The 25,329-nt window shown below is 38.8% G+C and overlaps 1 protein-coding gene across 1 annotated transcript in view; it reads left to right on the top strand.

The window, feature by feature from the left end:
- RSPO3 (R-spondin 3) overlaps nt 1–25,329 on the top strand; it is a 94,992-nt gene that overhangs the window by 25,823 nt on the left and 43,840 nt on the right. Inside the window, exons 2-4 of the mRNA XM_069599023.1 lie at nt 13,487–13,678; nt 15,423–15,569; nt 21,334–21,531. Coding sequence (XP_069455124.1) covers nt 13,487–13,678; nt 15,423–15,569; nt 21,334–21,531 — 537 coding nt within the window. The remainder of the gene's footprint in view (nt 1–13,486; nt 13,679–15,422; nt 15,570–21,333; nt 21,532–25,329) is intronic.

Below are 25,329 nucleotides of genomic sequence, written 5' to 3'. Positions count from 1 at the left end.
GAGAGAAGGAAGAGCTCTAAGATCCCCTTAAAATTCCACAGCTTTATATTCACCATTGTCCCAAATATTCTTTTTATCTTCCTGTTATGAACACTTCTGTTCATAACATTCCTTCTCTTTCAATTTGCCTAAGTTCTTCTCTTCCCTCAAGTCCCATATTCCTAATTGCTCTCTGCAATCTTCAAATACCTCAACCATCAGTAATTGCGCCTACCTTTTAATGTCTGCTTACTTCATTTCTAAACTATATATTTATAGCCCTCAGAATATAAACAGACTATTTTACTATGGTATTATAGAATTCTTGAGCCAGGGACCATGTTTTGTCTCTCAGTCCCTAGCAGAGAATTTCCAGTAATCACTGAATAAGTACCTAGTTGGGAGGATGGCCGTGATGTGATCCTGAGAGTATGATATTAGTATCATCTGCATGACATTCACCTAGAGGGCCTGTTATAAATGGAGCTACCTAAGCCCGCCTCTTCATTCCCCAAATCAAAGAGTTTTGGGGTGAAACCTACGCATCTGCATTATTAACAAGTTCTCCAGGTCGTTTTCACACATAGCGAAGTTTAGTCTAGACGTGAGTCTGGACATACTCTAGAACCTTCAGGTTCTCTGTTATCATTCTGGTACCACTTCCACGGCATGCCTGAAATCTTCCCATCGGTTTAAGCAGGTTCTTGTCTTCAGTGGGTTGCTAGAGTCCCAGAGGACTTCTTGCTCAGCATGTTGTGTAAGAGCATCTTGGATATTCGTTAAAAGCTGTGTCTGCAGTCCTGAAAAAGTAGCCCCTCTCTATGACTGTTAGTGAATCCTTGGCTCTTAAAGGTTCCCCAAATCTGTCTCCTTGCTTTGAGGCTTTTGAAGAGTTATTATTGACCAAAGCTCCCAGCTGCCTTGAATAAGAGTGGACATAAGACACGAATGTGGTTGGTACTTCTCAGGTAAAACTAAATGTCTTACACTTACTGATCTGTAGTAAGTACCTATAAGAGTGGGCTTCCCAGGTGGTACTAGTGGTAAAGAAACTCTGCCAGTGTAGGAGACATAAGAGATGTGGCTTCCACCGCTGGGTCGGGAAGATCCCCTGGAGGAGGGCATGGCAAGTCACTCCAGTGTTCTTGCCTGGAGAAGCCCATGGACAGAGGAGCCTGGTGGGCTACAGTCCATAGGATTGCAAAGAGTGGGACATGACTGAAGCAACTTAGCACGTACGCACACACACCTGTAACAGTGCTAGGTGCTTCCAAATGCTCTCACTTAATTCCCTCCCCCCTCCACTCCCACCATGTCCATCAGGTAGATATTCTCAGGTTGCAGGTAAGGAAGCTTAGGTTCAGAGAGGTTACACATCTGTTGTCTATCTAAATAAATAATCAGACTGTGAACTCTTCGACACAAATTATTGGTTTTCTTCATCTTTGAATGTTCACCAACTCGCCCCATGTCTGGATGTTTAGAAAACTCAGTCGTTTAAATGAATACCTAGTTGAAGACGTCCGTTCTGGTTTTCCAGCTAGTAAATGTCAACTCTGTTTAAGTCCAAAGCCAGTTCTCCTCCTCCCAGTCCCTGTGCTCCTCTAGGAACTGCGGAAGCCCCTTTTCTGACTGAGGCAGTGCCACGGTGAGTGGTGCTGCTGCTGCTGCTAAGTCGCTTCAGTCGTGTTCGACTCTGTGCGACCCCATAGTCGGCAACCCAACAGGCTCCGCCGTCCCTGGGATTCTCCAGGCAAGAACACTGAAGTGGGTTGCCATTTCCCTCTCCAATGCATGAAAGTGAAAAGTGAAAGTGAAGTCGCGCAGTCGTGTCGACTCTTAGCGACCCCATGAGCTGCAGCCCACCAGACTCCTCCATCCATGGGATTTTCCAGGCAGGAGTACTGGAGTGGGGTGCCGTTGCCTTCTCCAACTGAGTGGTGCACATAGGTACAAAAACACATTCTACTCACAAAGGTGCATATCTGCACCTTCTGTCGTGTCAGCAATTTTGTGAACATAGGGAAAAAAATCCACTTTTTTTTTTTTCTGTTCAGGATTTCAGATGTCACACATAAAGCTGGATTTATTTAATGGTATACCCACTATTTGCACATCTTCTTGTGCCTGTTAAAATACCACAAGTCCCTTGCCTGCTGTTTGCTTATGCTAAGACTTCAGCATGAGATATGCTACTTGAGCATGCTATGTGGTGAGAAGATCCAAGTTTATTCCTAATATAACAAAGTGGAGTTTGTTTTTAGCACAAACTGAAGTTTGTTTCATTCAAGAATGCAAACTTAGTAGTTATGGAATCACACCCATGCAGATTCATTACCATTAAACTATCACATTTTCTGTTTATGTTGATTTCTAATTAATTCTCTCCTAAAAAAAAAAAAAAAAAGGAATGGCTCAGCCAGACCAGAGCACATAATGATTCCCACTGTTGGATGAACACTGTTGGATCTGTCTCATGAAAAACGCTGCTATTACCACCCACTAACTCATCAACAGGTCCTAGCTCTCTACAGAATCTGGGTCTCCGTTGCCCCCATCCAGGCCGTCTTGTCCTCTATTCACCTCCATTGGGAACATAGCCACTTGGAGAAGGGGAAGCTGTCCCGCTCTTAGCAACAGCTGGAGATGTTGATTCAGTACCTTATGTATTACACCCATAGCAGAGTGCATTAACTTTATGACAGATTTTCTACTTGTAGTTAAGGAGAAAAAAATTCCACTATTTTTGATTCTACAAATGCCTTTCGTTGCAGTTTCAGCATCAACTACAGCTATTGGTAGGTCACATGAAAACTAATATGGTTTTCACTGCATTTGAAGAATCAACTTTGGAATTAGCTCTTAGGTTATTTAATTCATAATAATAGTGGGATTCTAAAAGGAAGGTTAGATCATAAGTGAAAACGATAATGTTGTTCTAAATTAGACTGTGTCAGTATGTGTCACTAATGGCAAGAATTCAGAAAAACACACAAAAAAAGATTATATGCAAGGCTGCAGAATGTTTTACTTTTTTAGAGTTTGATTTTATGGCATCTTATATATTTCATAACATTTTTGTTTCTCCTCACCACTACCAAGGCCCCCTCCCCTTCCCCCCACACACACTCCAGTACAGTAGAATGAAAATGTAAAAGCCCAAAGAAAACTAAAGTTACTGCTATAGAGAGATGGGAGAAACAAAAATGAAATAAATCTTCCCAAGAGCAAAGTACAGGTAGAACAATGTACAGGAGATTGGAATGAGTGTAAATTCCTAAGTTATGTCTAGTTAGAACATTATCCTTTAATATAAAACTTAATAAGAAAACCTGTGTTTGTGGAACACAAGATGTTGGTTCTGTTCTATAACCTATAAAATTAGCAAAAAATTAAAGTGGATGACTGAATCAGGCAGAAATGTGTTCTTTCCTTTCCTCTGATATCTACTTAGCAATGCAGAGTCTAAAGGGTCTTGGTAGACAATCCGAGCTGCTTACTTTGGTCATTAAGGGTGTGTAGGATCTGGCTTTAACCTCCTTTCCTAGCCTCGTCTCATACCAGTCACAGCACTGCACCCTCTTTGGTTTCCCCTTGGCTATTCCTTGTGCCCTGTTTCTTGCCCACAGCCTTTGTGCTGACTGAGGCTCCACCTGGGGTACTGGCCCTCAGGTTTTCAGGGCTGAGTCCTTCTCATCCTCCCGGTTTACTAAAGGGTAAACTTCTTAAAGAGGCCTTTCCTGAACACCGTATTTAAAGTAGATTCCCAGAGTTATTTTCTGCTTTATCCACCTATTTACTTCCTTCACAACACTCATCACAATCTTTGAGCATTTAATTTCTTTGTTGACTTGCTTATTAACTGATTAACATCATGAGATTGGGAACCAGATGTCTTATTCGCGCCTATGTTTTCTGCACCGTGTGTAGTGTTGGGCACATAGAAGTTATCCGAAAATTTTGTTAAAACCCTTAACACTGATCTCCACTATATACATGTGTATATAATAGCAGATATATGTATATATTATATATAATAACATACATATGATATATAATCCATATATAACATATGTGATGTTATATGTAATATTTTATGTAGTACATATGTATTACATGTACTACTATATATACATATACACACACGATGTAACCTACTCTCATCTTTCACTTCTAGTTCTGATTCTATAGCCTGCGGATAGACAAAGCTCAGCCATTGGCCACCAATTTGGCATCTAGTCCCAAATATTCATCATATCTTAGATTTCGGGAAATCTATATCTGCCATCACTTGCTAGCCATGTTCTTAATATTTTGAGCTGGCTTGATTTTAGTGGAAAGTCTAGCTAATTGCTACTTAATGTTAGGTCTGTTTTATTGCTGTGGTTTTATTTTAAAGTATTTATAGAATATAAATATTAGAGTCCCTTCAGGAAATTATTATTCAGTAAGAGAAAGAGAAAGATCTTCCAAGTTTTCAAAGAAATAGTTTCCATTAAAAACAGTATGTTTCCCACATAATAATGGTGGAGTCCTCACTGGGCTATATTCAGCAGCTGGTGAATACATTCCTCTCTGAGATTGCTAGGAATTTTGTGAACCCGTTGGTCTGGGCACAGACTTTCAGAGTATCAGAAGTTGATTCACTGGGATAAAAGATGTGGCGGACTCGATTATTTTAACTGCTTCGTGTCAGTTAATGTCTGTAATATTGATTTAATAAAAGACCAAATAGGATGTGTGAGTGTTATGTGTCTAACACAAAAACAAGTGTACATTTGTATATTTACATAGCATAGGTGAATTTTAATTCCCTTAATGATTTAAACATTCGTATACAAAAACATCAAAATCATCAGATGATACACAGTATTTCAACAATAGAATATATATGTGTGTATATATAAACATGTCACTCTTTCAACAAATTATTAGTCAAAAATAACAATGGATGACTATGCTAGACCTCTGTTCATCCAGATATCATTATTTAAGAATGTGTACAAGTACGTATGCAAATATTGTATGTATACAATTGTATACATTGTAAGCATACAAATATTTCTGTATACAAGTATTGTACTTATATGTACAATAAGTAATCATATTTATTCAAGCAACTTTTAATATTTTGATGTTGTACCCAATAGTCCCAAGTTGCCCAAATGGTTCTAGAGATCTTAACTATAGTCACTTCTGCCCTAAAAGATTTAACTTAGGAATAAATAAGAAACATTGACTTTCAACATTTTCTGGGGTTGAATCAATAAAATTTGAAAGAGACTGCCAAGTTATTCAAATTTTTAGTATTAGACTTTTCTTAAAGTGAATATTGCCAAACATTCCAGAGGAACCACGGAACTTCTTTTTCTGTGACCAAAACATTGCATTAAACTTAAAAATGATTCTGTAACAATGAAGTCTCAAGATATGATAGAAATTTGCTGTTCTTACTTAGGCAGGAAAAAAGTCTGCGTTTTCTCTAAGTGAATTGATAACTGAAGTAAATGGCACCTAGAAAACTTAGTGTGTGTGTGTGTGTGTGTGTGTGTGTGTGTGTGTGTGTATGTGTATGTGAGAGAGAGAGAGAGAGAGAGAGAGAGAGAGAGACTGAGCCTTGTAGCGTGCCAGATCCTAGTTTCCCAACTGGGGATCAAACCCATGCCCACTGCATTGGGAATGCCAAGTCTTAAGCAGCAGACCACCAGGGAAGTCCCCTAGGGAAGCCTTTATTATATTATTTTGAATGATTTATTTCATAATTAATGAGGCATCCTCAGAATGTATGTGATATAAAATCTGATCTCTTTACTATATGTTCATAGCTGCAGTTCATTTAAAATCAATTATTGGGCTTCCCTAGTGGCTCAGATGGTAAAGAATCTGCCTGCAATGCAGGACACCTGGGTTCAATCCCTGGGTTGGGAAGATCCCCCGGAGAAGGGCAAGGCAACTCTCTCCAGGCTTCAGCAGCATGTGAACTGAGAACTTCCAGATGTACAAGCTGGATTTAGAAATGGCAGAGAAACCAGAGATCAAATTGCCAACATTTGTTGGATCATAAAAAAGCAAGAGAATTCCAGAAAAATATTGGCTTCATTGACTATGTCAAAGTATTTGACTATGTGGATCACAACAAACTATGGAAAATTCTTAAAGAGATGGAAATACCAGACAACCTTACCTACCACCTGAGAAACCTGTATGCAGATCAAGAAAAAACAGTTAGAACCAAACATGGAAAACAGACTGGTTCAAAACTGGGAAAGGAGTGAGTCAAGGCTGTATATTGTCACTCTGCTTATTTAACTTATATGCAGAGTACATCATATGAAGTGCTGGGCTGGATGACTCACAAGCTGGAATCAAGATTGCTGGGAGAAATATCAATAACCTCAGATATGCAGATGACACCACCCTTATGGCAGAAAGTTAAGAGGAACTAAAGAGCCCCTTGATGAAGGTAAAAAAGGAGAGGGAAAAAGCTGGCTTAAAACTCAGCATTCAAAAAATGAAGATCATGGCCTCTGGTTCCATTACTTCATGGCATATCAGTTCAGTTCAGTCGCTCAGTCTTGTCCAACTCTGCTACCCCATGGACTGCAGCACACCAGGCTTCCCTGTCCATCACCAACTCCCAGAGTTTATGAAACTCATGTCCATTGAGTCGGTGATGCCATCCAACCATCTCATCCTCCGTTGTCCCTTTCTCCTCCTGCCCTCAATCATTCCCAGCATCAGGGTCTTTTCAAATGAGTCAGCTCTTCTCATCAGGTGGCCAAAGTTTTGGAGTTTCAACTTCAACATCAGTCCTTCCAATGAATATTCAGGACTGATTTCCTTTAGGATGGACTAGCTGGATCTCCTTGCAGTCCAAGGGACTCTCAAGAGTCTTCTCCAACACCACAGTTCAAAAACATCAATTATTCGGTGCTCAGCTTTCTTTATAGTCCAACTCTCACATCCACACGTGACTATTGGAAAAACCATAGCCTTGACTAGATGGACCTTTGTTGACAAAGTAATGTCTCTGCTTTTCAATATGCTGTCTAGGGTGGTCATAACTTTTCTTCCAAGGAGTAAACGTCTTTTAATTTCATGGCTATAGTCATCATCTGCAGTGATTTTCGAGCCCTCATGGCATATAGAGGGCAAAAAAATGGAAACAGTGAAAGACTGTTTTCTTGGGCTCCAAAATCACTATGAATGGTGACTGCAACCATGAAATTCAGACACTTGCTCCTTGGAGGAAAAGCTATGACAAACCTTGACAGCATATTAAAAAACAGAGACATTACTTTACCAACAAAGGTCTGTCTAGTCAAAGGTATGGTTTTTCCAGTAATCATGTATGGATGTGAGAGTTGGACCATAAAGAAGGCTGAGCACTGAAGAATTGATGCTTTTGAACTGTGGTGCTGGAGAGGACTCTTGAGAGTCCCTTGGACTGCAAGGAGATCCAACCAGTCCGTCCTAAAGGAAATCAACTCTGAATATTCATTGGAAGGCCTGATGCTGAAGCTCTAATACTTTGGCTACCTTATACGAAAAGCCTACTCATTGGAAAAGACCCTGATGCTGCAAAAGATAGAAGGCAGGAAGAGAAGGGGATGACAGAGGACCAGATGATTGGATGACATCACCAACTCAATGAACATGAGTTTGAGCAAACTCTGGGAGATGGTGAAGTACAGGAATACCTGGCATGCTGCAGTCCATTGGGTTGCAAAGTCAGACAGGACTGAGTAACTGGACATGAACAACAACAATAATGGATTCCTTCTGCATAACAATTACAGTAGATTCCTTCTGCATAACAGATACAGATTAGTATTTGCATTGGGGCTTTAGAAGGGAATTAAAGTAAGGCAAGGGCTTCCATGGCGGCTCAGCAGTAAATAATCCCCCTGCAATGCAGGAGTTTCAGGAGACACAGGTTCAGATCCCTGGGTTGGGAAGATCCCCTGCAGGAAGGCATGGCAACTCATTCCAGTATTCTTGCCTAGAGAAGCCCATGAACAGAGGAGGCTGGCAGGCTACAGTCCATAGGGTCATGGAAAGTTGGGCACAACTAACGCTATTTAGCATGAACATACAAAGTTGGAAAAATCGTTGACTTACACTTAAACGGTTAAAGAAACAAACTTAGATTCCAATGCTGCAGTTGGTTTTGTATATCATAAACACTAATATAAAGTGTGTATTTTTCAAATGCACAGTACTGTTTAAAACTCCATGTTCTGGATATTTTATTTAAAAAGTTGAATTGGCTTTCATGACAAGAGCCTTTAGGAATGGTTGCATCAGTTATGCATTGTAAGTTTATCAAACCAAGAAACAGTAGGAAGGTTTGTTTAACAGCTAGAGAAACTGAGGTCACTTACACAGATAGTGTCGACAGCTCAGACACTGAAAATTGGTCTGTTATGCATTAAGATATATTCGTCATAGTTAACTTTCATATACAAGTTAAGAAAAGATACTTTCTTCTTTCCCAATTTCAGGAAAAGTCATACACATTTCACCATGTATTTGATGCATCATAACCAGAAGGTCCCAATTTAGAGTTTCCATGAATTCTGCCCATTTTTCACTTTATATTTATCCACGTTACACATCTAAAGTTTGCTTATATGTACATAGGTTGGTTTGCTCTTTTTTAGTCTCTGAGTCATGTCCAACTCTTTTGCAACCACAGGGACTGTAGCCCACAGGCTCCTCTGTCCATGGGATTTCCCAGGCAAAAATACTAGAGTGGGTTACCATTTCACTTCTCCAGGGGATCTTCCCAACCGAGGGATCGAACCCACGTCTCTTGTGTCTCCTGCATTAGCAAGTGGATTCTTCACCACTGTGCCACCTGAGAAGTCCTAAATAGACTGGTGTCAGGCATCAAGGAGCTAAGATCTACTCTTGGATCTAAACTATTTGTCCAGTAGCTTACAGCATTTCATTGAGTTCTTAGTCTGGGGTTCCAAAATAAGTAATTGTGATAACTTCTGTCCTTACTAACAGTAATGTCCATGCTTGTATTATCTGTTTATTTACTGATTGCACTGAGTCTTTGTTGCAGTGTCCAGGCTTCTCTAGTTGTGGCGTGTGGGCTCAGTAGTTCCTCAACCAGTGATCAAACTCAAGTCCCTTGCTTTGGAAGGCAGATTCTTAACCACTGGACCAGCTAGCGAGTCCCTCCATGGCTAATTTAGCCTTCTGAGATGCATGCTTTGAAAGCAAAAGTGATACAGAAATACAAAGTATTACTGAAATTGGTGTTGTTTAGTAGCTAAGTTGTATCCAACTCTTTGCAATCCCATGGACTGTAGCCCACCAGGCTCTTCTGTCCATGGGATTTCCCAGGCAAGAATAATGGAGTGGGTTGCCATTTCCTCCTCCAGGGGATTTTCCTGACCCAGGGATTGAACCCACATCTCCTGTATTGACAGGCAGATTCTTTTCCACTGAGCCACCAGGGAATCCCTATTACTAAAATTAGCTGATTATACATCTTTTTCTCTTCCTTATTTGGACTACTATTCCTTCTTTTGGCATCTTTGGCAACCTCCCCCTTTCAAGATGTCTTCTCTAATTAAAGGACTCCCACATTCATCTCTAGGAACCATCACAACATTAAGCTCCATCTACTAAGCATGACTACTTGGATATTTCACAAAATCTGCAAAATCAAAGACCCCCAACCATGTTTATATTTGTAGACCTTCTTATTCTGTGTACCTTGCCCTTCCCTCTAACTGCAGGCTTTTATTTAGTAGTCCCGTTCCATTCTGTTTACTGGCGAAAATGCAAAACACAAGTTATTTTATGTATTCAGTCCACATTCTGTTGCTCAATATATTTGATTGATGCCACCTCCCAAGTATCCTTGGAATATGAATCCCTCCCTCACCACATTACACGACTTCTGCTGTATTTTTTTTTAATTTATTTTTTACTTTACAATATTTTATTGGTTTTGCCATACTTCAACATGAATCTGCCACGGGTGTACGCGTGTTCCCAATCCTGAACCACCCCCCCCCCACCTCCCTCCCCATGCCACCTCCCAAGTATCCTTGGAATATGAATCCCTCCCTCACCACATTACACGACTTCTGCTGTATTTTAAGCTTTCATCTGTCTTTTTACCTTGATCATTGCTTTAGTCTTCTAGTTTCCATGCCTGCCAGGGAAATTTCCCCTCTATAATAATACAGATGTGGTTATATCACTCACCAGGTGTAAGTCCTCCAAGTCTACAGAATAATTTCCTTGGGAGAGCCCACAAGGGGTTTTGTAACCTAGATCTCTCCTGTGCTTCGAAATTGTCTTGATACGCCTTATACCTGCATTCACTACTAGTTCAGCATCAGTTGCATGGAACTCGTGCCAGTCTCCTTGATGGGAATTAATGTGGTGTTCCCATCTCCAGTCCCACCGTGGCCTCTTACATACTGCTAACTTCGATACATTTTCCAAGATTAAGTTCAAACCTTAGATATTCTTTGAAACTTCACCACCACCAATCCCTCCAGTGCTCATATAAAATAATAATACAAAACATTGTTTGAAAAGAAATGATTCAGAAATAGAAAGTGAAGGTATTACAAGAGTGGGGGGGGGGGGAAATGAACAGCATGACAAGTAGAGTTCTATTTTCTCTGTTAGTATTATAAGATTTTTAAGGCTGAAAGGGTTGTTACTGTCAATCCAGACCAAAGTTTTCTGTGGTTTCCATATAAAAAGTAAAAACTCTTCCCTTAAGATGAAGTTTGGGAAATTTGTATCCAGTTGTGTAATACTAACTGCATAACTTGAGTGATCCTTATACAGGGTTCAAGAAAGCAAAATGTCATGATACTCAACTATAAAAGAATCTAGAATCATAGAATCTGAACTTTGTAGTCTCGATTTTTTTCTTACTTTCCACAGCATAATACTTAACCCCTCCTGAATAAGTAAAGTTTGCCATTATTTGTAGCTGCCCATGTTCAAAATTCTCTGATTGAAAACAAACAGGTATTTTCTTTGCCAGTTAGAACAATTACATCTTTGATTTTTCAAAACTATGTTGTCAGAACCTTGCAAAAGCAGATCAAAGTTGTAGGTATTAAACCTCATAATTAGAAAATATCCTAAATGGCTTCGCCAAAGTAATTAACACAGTGTGGTAGTGGAGTGAAGAAAACTGGGGGAAAGAATGCTATTTTGTCAAAAGCTTTTGTCTCAAAAAAGCAAAATATGGGGAAAAAAAAGAGTAATTGTAGTACCATGTGTGAGTCGAATGTGCTACAGTTCATCAGTAAAAGTTTTAAAGAGGGGGTTGAGCGAGATCACTGTAGCACATTTCATAATTTGGGGCTAAATTGTTAATCCTGGGATGCATACAGAGATCTCTCTTCCAGAAGTTTCCAGACATTCAAAACCCAAATTTTTAAATAAAATATATTTCAAAGTATATCCATTTTTGAGGCTCAGATCATGTAAATCATGTTTATTTTTTGTAACTATTTAACCTTATAATTGACAAAAGTTTCAAGGGGCTTAAACTTACACTTGTGTTCCTTCAAGCAACTGTGTCTCAGAGACAGAGAGACACATTGACATGGACCAATCCAGTCCATCTTCATTGAAATACAGTCACTTGCTTCCCTGAGCTTGAAATGACTTTCTTTCAAACTGAAGGTCTATTTTTCCAGGGATAATTTTTAGGAAAGGTTTTACAGGTTTTTACCTACAACTATCACTTTTTGAAATGGATCAGTTTGATTCCAAACACATGGAGTTTTCACCCCCTTTCTTTTTTAGGGTCTTTCCCTGATTAAAATATGTACACATTTTCTGTAAGTCTCCAATACTGAAGTTACTGGCATGAAAAATGACTCTGTTCCTTGGAAGGCAGTATTCGCTTACAAGTCCCCCAGGTCCTGTAATGTCTAAACCTCCTGTGCCACTTTATATGTCCGCCCCACCCCATGGAGGAGCATGTACAGGAAAAGCAGACTTCCCTTCCCCCACACATTTCCTCAGTTTATTTACAAAATGTCTTGGAATGAGAATGAGCTGCTTGTGGTTCCTGTGGCTGATTCAGGGATGGTTTCCTCCAGGCAGAGGATGCTGCTGGTCAGCTGAATGACCTCTCAGCAGCTAACCCGTGCGCCCCTGTGGTAAGGCTGATTGGGTTTATGCGTACCCCTTCTAACTAAGCCTGATGGGATTTGTTTTTGCAGTAAAGGACTTTGCAATAATCAAACATCACTGTGAAGACAGACTTAATAATTGAAGGTCCCTCCCACCACCAACAAAAGAGAGAGAGACACAGGGAGGCCTTTGCACTCTTGTGCATCAGCCCTACTTCTATTAGGGTCAGGATGATTCCCTTCTGCACTCCTAACGGGACAGTAAAGACGTTAATATTGTATTTGAGTAGAGAATACATTAGAAGAAAAAAAATCATCCCAAACACTAGCTACATGAGAGATGCCCCTCAGTCAGCAAATTCCATCTGCTCACACACAGTGTCTATAACTAGTTAATAGTCATTAAAAAAAGGTTTAAAGTTATGAAGATCTCAAGTAAACATGAATCTTCCAAATGTTTGTTTATATTTGTTCAGACTTGCTAATGAATTGTCTCACCACGTATGTTGGTGACTCTCAGAAATCTTGGAATTCTCAGGAACATGTGTAGTAGCAGCCCTTAGAATGGACTGGTCATGTCCTCACCAAATGTAGATTTCACTTAAGTAAATGAAAGATGAGGGCCCCAAAACTATGACTTCTCTCCTAACAGATCAAATATTGAACACAACTTATAATAAATATTATTCAGTATTATAAATACTTAGTATGATCCATGTGGAACTACTGGTAAGGTAAATCATTTTCACCATTATATAAATTTCAGCTGGTAAATATCATGTGGGCAGAAATGATTCAGGAAAGCATTGGCAAGGAGTGAGGTGCTAAATCGCTACAGAGCTTCAGAGTCAATTTGCTTTGAATCAAAGAGTAAAATTGTGTTTTCTAATACACCAGAGTTTGAAAAAGATATCCTAGAAAGTAATGTTCCTTCTCCAGTTAAGTCCCAATCTATGTTGTCATCCTTATTTGAAGACATTAGATACATCCACCACATACATGAAAAGCAAAACTAATAATGTACTGATTTCAATGAAAGAGCACAAAATTCTCATCTCTAATCTACTGGGACACTAGTTCAGTAAGCATACTTCCACTTGATTTATATTATCTATAAATATTTTGAGGCAGTATATTCTTATTTTTCAAATGCTCACATTTTTAAAACTTTGAAAGTAAATACAATGTATGTATCTATTCAAGGGAAACACCAGATCACAGAAAAGAGAGGGAAAAATTCTGAACTCATTCACCCATTACCACCAAATTGCAAGCTAATAAAAGAACATGTGTATCCTGCCCAGAGAACGTCATTGAACTTCTATATTTATGATTTAACTGTTATTTTTGTCTTTCTACATTTGTCCCCCCAGTGCATCCTAACGTCAGTCAAGGCTGCCAAGGAGGCTGTGCAACGTGTTCAGATTACAATGGCTGTTTGTCATGTAAGCCCAAACTATTTTTTGTTCTGGAAAGAATTGGCATGAAGCAGATTGGAGTGTGTCTCTCTTCATGTCCAAGTGGATATTATGGAACCCGATATCCAGATATAAATAAGTGTACAAGTAAGTGCCTAAACAAAATTATGTTTTTATCTCATCCTTGGGGGATGGCATCACTGACTCGATGGACATGAGTTTGAGCAAGCTCTGGGAGTAGGTGATGGACAGGGAAGCCTGGCGTGCTGCAGTCCACAGGGTCGCAAAGAGTCAGACAGGACTGAGCAACTGAACTGAACTGACTGGGGGTACTTTCCAGATATGAAACAGCCTCTAGCATTTTTGTAATATTCAATGTTAAGTAAATAATAGTCTTTACCTGACAATTAGACTAAACCATACTTGAACTTAGCCCTCAGGGCAGGAAAATTTTCACTACTCTAAAAAATATTCCAGTTTTGAGAGGTGTTTTTTGTTGTTGGTTTTTTTTTTTTTCATTGTAAAAAACAAAACTGAGAATGTGGTGATTATTCATTGAACCTGTATAAGAATATGGCAAGCACCAATGCCATCTGGGTTCCCACTGCTATCATGGAATCCAAGTATTTAATGACTCAGTAATTCAGCTATTCTTGCTTCAAAAAGGATTCCATTACAACAACTGAAATATTGACTTATCAGTTGGAATTAAGTGTTGGAAACACTCTCAGATCACCTCTCTTGTAGACCCTGAAAGTCTTCTCTCCACGCTGTAGACTGAGGAACCTTTCAAAACATGAATTAGCGCACGGCACTTCTCCAGCATACACCGCATGTGGCCCTGTTTTTCCTCTCCAGATTCCCTCCTATGACTGCCCCTCAATCACTTTGCACAAACTTCACCGGCCTGCTTGCAGGATTTTCTCACCTCAAGGCTTTTGAAATCATTGTTCCACACTCCCTGTCTGGTAGTTTGGAAAGCTCTTTGCCCACACCTTCACTTGGCTGGCTCTCTCCTTTCATTTAAGATGCTGCTCAGATGTCATCTTCTGAGAGAGGCGTTCCATGACTATCTTATGCAAAATAATCAACCTCTTCCCCTTACCAGTCATTTTTCGTATCTTCTTCCTACCTTTTATGTTTGTCTTAATTTTTTTTTCTAGAGCACTTGTCACTCTGGAAGAAATCTGAAACAGACTGCCTAGTTTCAAAGACCACTGTGTTCCATGGTCTTGAGTTAATGACACAACCTTTTTGAGCCATAGTTCCCTTATCTGTAAAATGAGAGAATAGGGGCTACCTCACTGGGCTGTTGTAAGGTTTAAATGACTTAATATTGTAAAATACTTGTAGCAGTGTGTGACCCACGGTAATCACCATGTAAGGGACAACTATCATTATTGATCTCCTCTCCCTTCTTAGAATATAAGCATCATGGAGAATAAACTTTCCCTCTCTTTTATTTGCTGCCATCAACCTGTATCTAGAATGGTGCTTGGCACACAATGGGCAATCAAATATTTGGTGCACAAACAAAGAAATCTCAAGAGCAGCGTGAAGGCAGTATCGTAGAACATTCCATGAAAGTTCTAATAAAACATTTTTACTATCATTTAGTAGAAGTAGACATGCAGTCTTATAAGCATTCTTGTCAAAATTTTTTTTCACAAGGCAATAAGAACAACAATTTTGAAATCAATGACTGATGTACATCAACTAAATGATTATGGAGGAATCCTGAATTCTGTTTGGCAAAATAGTTTTGAGGCTGTGTGTTTAACACACAAGTTGTAGGTGCCAGTGTTGTAAGCATACAGAACTGGACCCACAAAATAAAATAGTTAACTCACAATAATGGAAGTGTATTTCTCTTTTCTTTTTTTGTTTTCAGAATGCAAAGCTGACTGTGATACCTGTTTCAACAAAAATTTCTGCACAAAGTGTAAAAGTGGATTTTACTTACACCTTGGAAAGTGCCTTGACAATTGCCCAGAAGGGTTGGAAGCCAATAACCACACCATGGAGTGCGTCAGTATTGGTGAGGACTTAGGAGATTTGAGAAACATCAGAGCTGATAGCATCAGTCTCCGTGGAAGTGCTGCTCAGAATCCTGCCTCACAAGAACCCGAGGGGTTCCTCTTAGAGGCTCACTCCCTCCTGTACAAAGATAACATCCTAACGGGCCTTACTCAACATGTATTACAGTAAATTTAACACCTGTGGTTGCCCCATTATTTGTTAGGAACTGTCGACAACTCTTTCAACAATTGTGATATAGACTTATTTTGTATCATTATTTAATGAAGTTTTACTTATAGCAATGTATAGTATACACACACATACTTCCATATATATGTGTGTGTGTGTTACAAATTTAATCTTGAACTACATGTCCACCTTAGGTTAAGAGTTTCCACCTGGTCTAATGTCAACCAGTGACCAAAGTTATTTTCCAAAAGGAGGAAACATATTCTCTGGATCCAGCCCATTAATACTCAGTAAATGGATCAAAGATTTAAAGAACTGGATACGATAAATCACATTTTTAAAAATCACGCTTTTTTCTCTCATACTACTTTGCTGAAATTCTCTGCTTGCACAGGTATTCAGAGACAAGAAGAGGATTTGGGGCTTACTCAAACTGACAGACGGACACAGTCCCAGGGTCTGATTAATTGCAGGCTGAGTTTCTTGGAGGGGAGGTTCCTCAGACAAGTTGTTTGTCTAAATAACGGATCACTGTCAGGCTATATTTTCCCTCTTTTAAATGGTGGGCAGCTACTACAGCTACAAGTTTGATGAACAGTTGGGGAGCAGATGCTCAACCAAATGGGGAAACGGCATACTAAATCTCAAAATCCCCTGGGCAAGGGCTGCAAGAACCTTTGATGCTGCAGTGATGTTGGCATATGCACGCCAATGTCCCCTTGATTCAGTACAAGATAGTCTCCAGGACACCCCTGGGGTCCCCACAGACAGATCCATTAGAATCTAAAGTACTGGAGTAATAACTCTAAAGTGGCGCTTTAACCATTTCAGATCCGTAGGAGACTTTTATTTCTAAACAAAGTTTGTGTAAGAATGAAACAAACAGATGATATTTTAAAGATAATTTCAGAAGCATCTGGGGAACAACTTTCCTGAAACAGCTCGTGGCTCAATTTGGTTGGGTCTTTATTTTTTTCCCTCTAGTCAATAAAAACAGAAAAATAACTTAGAAATTGAGTAAAAGGTACATGAGAATGCACTTCACATTCATCTCTCTGTAGGTCCTGAGGGCTGATGATTAGAGGTAATAACTTCCAAACTGTGGAGAAAATAGGAAACAGTTCTGTGGAATATTCAGGGACAGAAATTCAGAATGAGTTTTGGAAAGTTAGTGGTGTTGCTCTACCTAGGAAAGGGGTAAATGTTTAGACTTTATCAGTTGTAGAAGGTGTAGCATCAGTCCTTCAAAGGCCATTCATCTTAAATCTGTTAATGCTTTCCTATCAGAGAGAGCATTTAACATCTGACTGTGGGATTAGCTGTTAAAGCTTCCTGGTAATTTATGCAAAGTAATTTACATAAAGATTGGTAACACAATTAAATTTAAGAAATGTATATATTTTAGAATAGGGGTTAGCAATCTAATGGCAACCCACTCCAGTACTCTTGCTTGGAGAATCCCATGGAGGGAGGAGCCTGGTAGGCTACAGTCCATGGGGTCACAAAGAGTTGGACACAACTGAGTGACTTTACTTCACTTAGCAATCTAAAAGCCATCTGGTGAATCTGGCTCCTTGAATAGATCAGTATAAATCAGGGGTCCCCAATTTCTGGGGTCTAATGCCTGATGATCTGAGGTGGCACTGATGTAATAATAATAGGAATAAAGAGAAAAAAAAAAAGTAATGCACTTGAATCATCCCAAAACCATTCCCTAACCCCTGGTCCATGGGAAAATCGTCTTTTGTGAAATAGATCCCTGGTGCCAAAAAGGTTGGGGACTGCTGGAATTGACCTCTGACATAGGAATAGGCAAATCAGCTGCTTTAGTCCTCAGCTGGCTTTTGTTGCTTGCTCCCTAAGGCATGCCTCCCATTGCATGCTATCTGGCCTACAAGCAGTGTGTTGGCCATGCCCATGCGTTTACCTCAGAATTTCATGAAAAATGGTAACCTGCTTGATGATCGCAAAGAGCTGTTAAAGGCTGTTCCTTTAACAAATCTGAAAACTAGAACCCAGTGAGCTGAAACAGTGATCTCGAGGACGCAATGCGAATCACTGTCATTGCTATAATTAGTACCTTGACTCTGGCTCTCTAGGACAGAGGTTGAGGGATGTGTCTCGTCTCTCCCTTTGCTAAAATCTGCACCGTATGACTTGTGTCTTTTAGATTTTAAATTGAGAGAGCACGCCATAAACCGAGAAAACACTACCCTCATACAGAGCTAGGGTGAAAGACTTACATCATAACATATCCACTTCTCGTGGATGGCAGGTCAAACTAAGCAAAAATGTCAAATGAACCCAATCTTTCAGTAGGCCTGTTACTTACCCTTTGTGCTCCAAATATTTGCCTCTTTTCTGCACTGTCATTCTGCCACTGGCATCGCTCTTCTGAGACAGCTGGTGTTCAAGTAATCATAGAAGGAAAGCACCTAGCTCCAAACAGTGAGCAGTGAAGGATATGGCCTTGCTGCATTCCCTCTGGAGCTATGGAGTCAGACAACAAGAATGAGACGTGAATAATGTTGTAAGACCATTACTAGTGAAACATTCAGTTGAACTTTTCTCCATTTCAAGAATCCTTTTTACAGCATTCCAGGCTGATGATTCAACCACACCATGACCACTTCCGGGGACAAGGAGCTAATTACATTTTTGAGACACTTGTTTCATTAGTGAACAGTCAAACGTTTCCAATGTTAAGATTATTCTTAATGGAGAATATAGAAGAAAGGCAGAGTTGAGCAGTCCTGTTTTTTTCCTTAATTACCTCTTAACCAAATAGTGCCCCAGACCTACACTGTTCATTTAATGACCTGAATATTACTTAAATCACCCTTTTTGTTGTCTTTACATGTTCAACAAAGTTGCTGTTTTTTCCAAAAATACTTTTTGCACACAAACATTAAAGGCTTATTTCTTATTCTCTCAATATTTTTTAACTATCTTATTGTATTAGAGCCCTTTATTGTCTGAACTCGTTAGTTATGAATATTTTTCCTCCTCCTTCTTCAATGGAATAATATAAGGCTGTCAGTAAAATTTCGCTTTTAGAACCATTCATCATCTGACTGAAGCTATCTATGTTGTAATTTTTAAAATCTGTTTCTCTGAAGTCTAGATATGCTTTTTCCTAGAGCATCTTTGCTCTTATACAAAAGCACTAAAGTTTGGGTCATTTCCACATCATATAAATTTTTTTTTCTAATTTAGTACTCATAGTTCTGGCGTTAAATGAACACTGGACAAAGTTATAGCTCACAAACTGGATTTTTTTTTCCATTTACTTTCTTGGAGGTATTTTTATTGGTGTATACTAAAGCTTCCCTACGTTTTAATGAGTAATATTGGGATCAGAGATATGACCTTAACTGGCAAGAGATTATGATGTCATTAAATGATTTGGCTGCTCTATTCTTTAGCCAATATTATAATAGTATAGCTGAGCATGAAGACTCTTTTGAAAGTGGCTCAGTAAAGTTCATTTAAGTTCATAGAAACTTAAATTCACATCCATTTCCACTCAACTCTGTGTTGCACTCAGATATCTGAAAGTAACTGAAAAAAGCATGTGAAAAAAAATGTATTATGAATGGTTTTAAATTTCTGAAACATTTAAGTTATATTTCTTGAGATTGTGCAAAAAATAGTATTCTGCTCTGAAATAAGGATTCTTTACATCAGAAGCCAGCAAAAAAGGTTACTGGGAATTTGTTTTTGTAGAAAGAGACTCTTATATCATCTGAAAGGGTTACTGTTGCAAGTCATTTCAGTTGTTGTAAGTCAGGAAGTTTTATGAACATAAATATAAGAATATCACCTTGCAGGTACATATTTTTATAAGTGCAAAAATATGTTATAGGAAAGACCTTGGAAAGCCAAGATTGAAAAGATTGATACATACAGAAAAAGGGAAAAAATTCTACAAAAGAAGCTTTAGAAAAAGGATATCAATTCATCCTAGAAACAAGCCAGTCAAGTGAATTCTAGAAGCAGTTTATCAGCTGAAATTGACCTGGAATTCACTTAAAATAGACACTGCTATGCCTGATCTATACTAATTAATAATTGGCAATATTACAGTATTGTAGCACTGTAGCAAAGGCAGTGAGTTGTAGGCCAAAGACCTGGATTCATCTTTAGCTTAACCACTGTCTCGTACAGAAGTTCTCAAAGTGTGTTCTCAGTACCTGCAAATCTGTATCACCTGTATCATAAAAAATGCAAATTCCCAGACCCCACCCAAGACAATTGAATCAGAAACTCAGGGTTGGGACAGGTCCAACATTGTCTGTTTTAGCAAGCCCTCACTGAAGGTGATCCTGTTGCACAATCAACTTTGAGAATCAATTCTTGAGAATGACTAACCTAGCAAGCTATGGTCAGTCAGTTCAGTTCAGTTGCTCAGTCGTGTCTGACTCTGTAACCCTATGGACTGCAGCACACCAGGCTTCCCAGTCCATCACCAACTCCTGGAGCTTGCTCAAACTCATGTCCATCGAGTCAGTGATGCCATCCAGCCATCTAATCCTCTGTCATCCCCTTCTCCTCCTGCCTTGAATCTTTCCCAGCATCAGGGTCTTTTCCAAGAAGTCAGTTCTTCTCATCATGTGGCCAAAGTATTGGAGTTTCAGCTTCAGCATCAGTCCTTCCAATGAATATTCAGGGTTGATTTCCTTTAGGATTGTCTGGTTGGATCTCCTTGCAGTCCAAGGGACTCTCAAGAGTTTTCTCCAACACCACAGTTCAAAAGCATCAATTCTTTGGTGCCCAGCTTTGTTTATAGTTCAACTCTCACATCCATACGTGACTACTGAAAAACACCATAACTTTGACTAGACAGACCTTTGTTGGCAAAGTAATGTCTCTGCTTTTTAATATGCTGTCTAGGTTGATCATGGCTTTTCTTTCAAGGAGCAAGCATCTTTTGATTTCTTGGCTGCAGTCATCATCTGGTCAGGATCAATCAGTAGTTGTAGCAGGGCTTCCCTGGTTGCTCAGTGGTAAAGAGTCTTCCTGCCAATGCAGGACACGCAGGTTTGATCCCTGATCCAGGAAGATCCCATGTACCACAGAGCAACTAAACCCATGTGTCACAACTATTGAGCCTGTATCCTAGAGCCGGGAGCTACAATTACTGAGTCCTCGTGCCACAACTCCTGAAGCCTGTGTGCCCTTAGAGCCCATGCTCCACAGCTAGAGTAGCTCCAGCTTGCCGAGACAAAAGAGAAAGACCCCAAGCATCAACGAAGACCCAGCACAGCCATACACAAATAAATAAATTGTAGCAGTGCTCCAGAAATTATAAAGCACTGGTTACTTGTAATTACATTAATGCCTGAGTTAAAATCTACAGTGAAAAGTAAACCCAGTGCAAGAGTGAGTTTACCTGATAATATGAGGATTAAAAAGGGGGAAACATTCTGCTCCTGCCTTTCCCTTTTCCCTTAAGTCGTCTTGCCCAGTTTCGTTCTGCAGGATTTCTGCTCAGAATTTGGGCAAGCACTGATGGAGGCAAGCCTTTTTGTTTATTTAACAATTGTGAAACTATGTGTGAGTGAACTGAGGCTGTTTCTGGTGTTCTGTTTCAGTGCACTGTGAGGCCAGTGAATGGAGCCCTTGGAGTCCATGCACAAAGAAAGGAAAAACATGCGGCTTCAAAAGAGGAACTGAAACACGGGTCCGAGAAATAATACAGCATCCGTCAGCAAAGGGTAACCTGTGTCCCCCCACCAGTGAGGCGAGGAAGTGTACAGTGCAAAGGAAGAAATGTCCGAAGGGGGAGCGAGGTACAGTCATACTAACAACATGTGCTCAGTTAGATCCGCAGGATTTGATGCAAATTTCACGATTTCTTAGGAAACGTTTAGTATGATCTAAAATGTGTACCAAACAATATGTTGGCTGTAAAGTACAGAATCTTGAGGTGGTGATTCTTAAAAATGGAGCTTGATATCAGAACTTTACACACAAGTGTGCTAAATGAATCCTGGAGAAGGAGCTGCCTTATAATGTACCAATGTCTGTATCTTCCTTTGGGGCCACTATCTTTCCTATCACGCATTTTCCTAGTATGTGGCAAACTCATGGGAAGCCTCAGAAGTGCAAAATCTAACAGCATTTGGTACACACATGAGACTGGTAAACACCAGCCATCCGCTTGCTCCTTTTTTCATTTCCTACACATCAAAGTAGTGCAATTAGGTGTTAAGCTTTTATAGCAAAACATGTTTTAAAAGTTGTATATTTTATTAGCATAATACAAGCATTAATGACAATTTATTCCCAGATTTTTTCATATTCAGTTAAGTTCAGTTCAGTCGCTCAGTCGTGTCCGACTCTTTGCAACCCCATGAATCGCAGCACGCCAGGCCTCCCTGTCCATCACCAACTCCTGGAGTTCACTCAGACTCACGTCCATCGAGTCGGTGATGCCATCCAGCCATCTCATCCTCTGTCATCCCCTTCTGCTCCTGCCCCCAATCCCTCCCAGCATCAGAGTCTTTTCCAATGAGTCAACTCTTCTCATGAGGTGGCCAAAGTACTGGAGTTTCAGCTTTAGCATCATTCCTTCCAAAGAAATCCCAGGGTTGATCTCCTTCAGAATGGATTGGTTGGATTTCCTTGCAGTCCAAGGAACTCTCAGGAGTCTTCTCCAACACCACAGTTCAAAAGCATCAATTCTTCGGCACTCAGCCTTCTTCACAGTCCAACTCTCACATCCATACATGACTACTGGAAAAACCATAGCCTTGACTAGACGGACCTTAGTCGGCAAAGTAATGTCTCTGCTTTTGAATATACTATCTAGGTTGGTCACAACTTTTCTTCCAAGGAGTAAGCGTCTATTAATTTCATGGCTGCAGTCACCATCTGCAGTATATCAGATTATAGAGCCTACCAAATCAATATTAAATAACTCTGTGTAAGGGCTTGTTCTGAAGTCTTGTTAGAGCCAAAGAAAACTCATTTATCATTTAATATGATGCTTTCTGGTGATTAAACATCTATCTAGAAGATTTGCAGTTGTTGACTTTTAAAATATAATTTTTCCATCTTTCTTGCTTATCCCCCACACTACTGCCTACAAATATGCTATGTACCTATTGGTAGTAATCTGCTGAGTCTATAAATGATCCTTTCAATTAACTAATTGAAAAAATTAATGTAGCCAAGCTATAGCTTGGCTGACTCTATAGTTGAACTTCCTTTGCTTATTTCATTCATTCATCATTTTATTGAATTTTTCCTTTATAGCCACACATAGTGCTAAGCACTTGGGATTCTCAACTAAATAGGGTACCATCTCTATTCTGAAGTTACACTCAGAGTCCAGTGGAGGTTTGAGATAAGTTTAAGCAGATAATCGTAGTATCATATATGAAGGGAGACTTGGTGTGTGAAAAAACTCAATGGAAACACAGAAGAGAGTGCTGTGAGACTTTAACTTTGCTCACACAAGAAAGAACTTGGGTCACCCGTCCTTTGCAGTGTCCTCACTGTACCAAAAGACCAAGCTGCCCATCACCAGGATGGGTACAGCCTGCCGTTGCAATTAGTAATCAAATAGTTACTGGGACAAACTTCTTGAATACATGGATCATTTTAAAGGAAATTTCAAACTTTTGTAAATTTATAGGAGGTTTTGATTAAAATTAGGTTTTAGGAATGAAAGTTGGCTAGTGAAAAAGGTCTTTCTGACATTTGTTACCAATTAATTTAAAACATCTTAGATTTTAAAAGTTGGATTTGGAAATCAAATATTTCATCACTCTTACTTGTTGGTAAGCTCCCATAGCCGTACATTTACTTATGTTTACTAAATTTTCTTGAAATTTAATGATTCACAGGTGGTCTTTGTTCGTATTATTCTTTCCACAAAGATTCTACATTACTAATCAGTATTTAGTGTACTTTGCTTTTAAAATATAAGTGAAGAAAACCTCATCCAATAGATAAATTAGATACTAATTATATTTTATTTCTTTTATTTGAGAAAATAGTCTTCTAATATATTTTGCTAGCACTGACTTAAACATTAACATTGAAAAATGTTAGGTTTTAGACTAGCAGCAAGTAAAATAAATGCCATAAGAAGTTTAAAATAATAACCTGTAACATAAGCTTGACTTAAAGTTTCTTTCTGGTCTTTTTCTTCCCTTCTAAGTAGGATACAATGACATTTTATGTTTACAATGAGAACTTTATACAACTAGAAAATTTTAGGTTCTTTATTCTTTTCTAAATTTGATAATCAATAGAATACCAAGTAGGAAGTGTGGATTACATGCATAATTAAATTCAAGATTCAGTTCCATTTTTATTTAATTTTCACTCATCTTTTTATATGTCTGTCAAAAGTATTTTCTCAAGTAGCCTATCTAGAAATTTAACATAGGAAAGAAACCACTTTTCTTTCCTTAACTTCTCTAACCTATTGATTTTCTTAACTTCTCTTAATAATAACTCAAATGTCAAATAAATATCTATTTGAATATGAAGAAACCAAATAGAAAAGTAATTATGACTTCTGAACTTGCCACTCTAGCAAAAATCACATCAAAATCATACTACTGCCCAGAGCCTTCTCATTTATATTGTATATCTCAGAGCTATACAATAAAATGATAAATATAAACACAATAAAGTGATGAAGATACGATTTATCCTACCGGTAGAATAGTTGTTGCTTGAGCTGTACCTAAATGCTTGTAGATTTACAAAATAACATCTCCTAGGTTCATGGCTGAGCATTTCCAAATGAGTAAGCTAAAAGATAAAGTTTTATAAAACAAAATTTAGCCTGAAAATCTTGAATTTAAATTTACATCTATCATCCCTGCCTAAGAGGTTAACAATAGACAGAGGTAGATAATTCTTATTTGGAAAAGGTATGGAGCATGTGTTCAGGATTTTTCCTGCTGTGTTGTAATTGCCAAAGGCAAGGTCTCCAGGGAAGAATGATAAGATCCAGAAATGACTTTTCAAAATGTACACAAAGAAGAAGCTGAATAAGAAAAACTAGATTTTAGTAACAGAATGGATTACTCAGGTTGTAAGATGGATATTTATACACATGAAATTTTCACATATATATATGAAAAGTTGGTTGCAAAATCTTACACATATACACATTTTTCTTACTGATATTCTTCTCATGCTTAGAATAATTATCATAAGTTAATCCGAGACGATAAATGTCTTTTCTGTAGCCCCAAATTTAAACTTTTGTCTGATATACTACTTGCTTGCACATTTAGGATTATTTCCTTTTACCTGACATGCAGCATTTTAATCACTCTTAACTTCTCCATCAATTATAATTTTTTATAAGATGTTATTACTATTGCAGTAGTTTCTAGTTGAGTATAGCTCAATTAAATTATATATATCTGAAGTGTCACAGATAAGTAACGTGTTTTAAGAGATTATGAAGGCTAACATAACATATACTAGTATCACATATGCCTTAAAACAATATATTTGAAATAGAAATAAGCAAGGAAAAAATGCACTTTTAATGGTTTCCAAATTATACTTATTAACTCTTTTGATATATAGGGTGTAACCATCGTAGATAAGGGGAA

The sequence above is a fragment of the Ovis canadensis genome, chromosome 8 (assembly GCF_042477335.2).
Source record: "Ovis canadensis isolate MfBH-ARS-UI-01 breed Bighorn chromosome 8, ARS-UI_OviCan_v2, whole genome shotgun sequence".
In the NCBI taxonomy this organism is placed as follows: Eukaryota; Metazoa; Chordata; class Mammalia; order Artiodactyla; family Bovidae; genus Ovis; species Ovis canadensis.
The sequence above is the reverse complement of the archived record's forward strand: the minus strand, read 5'-3'. Positions and strand labels throughout refer to the sequence as shown.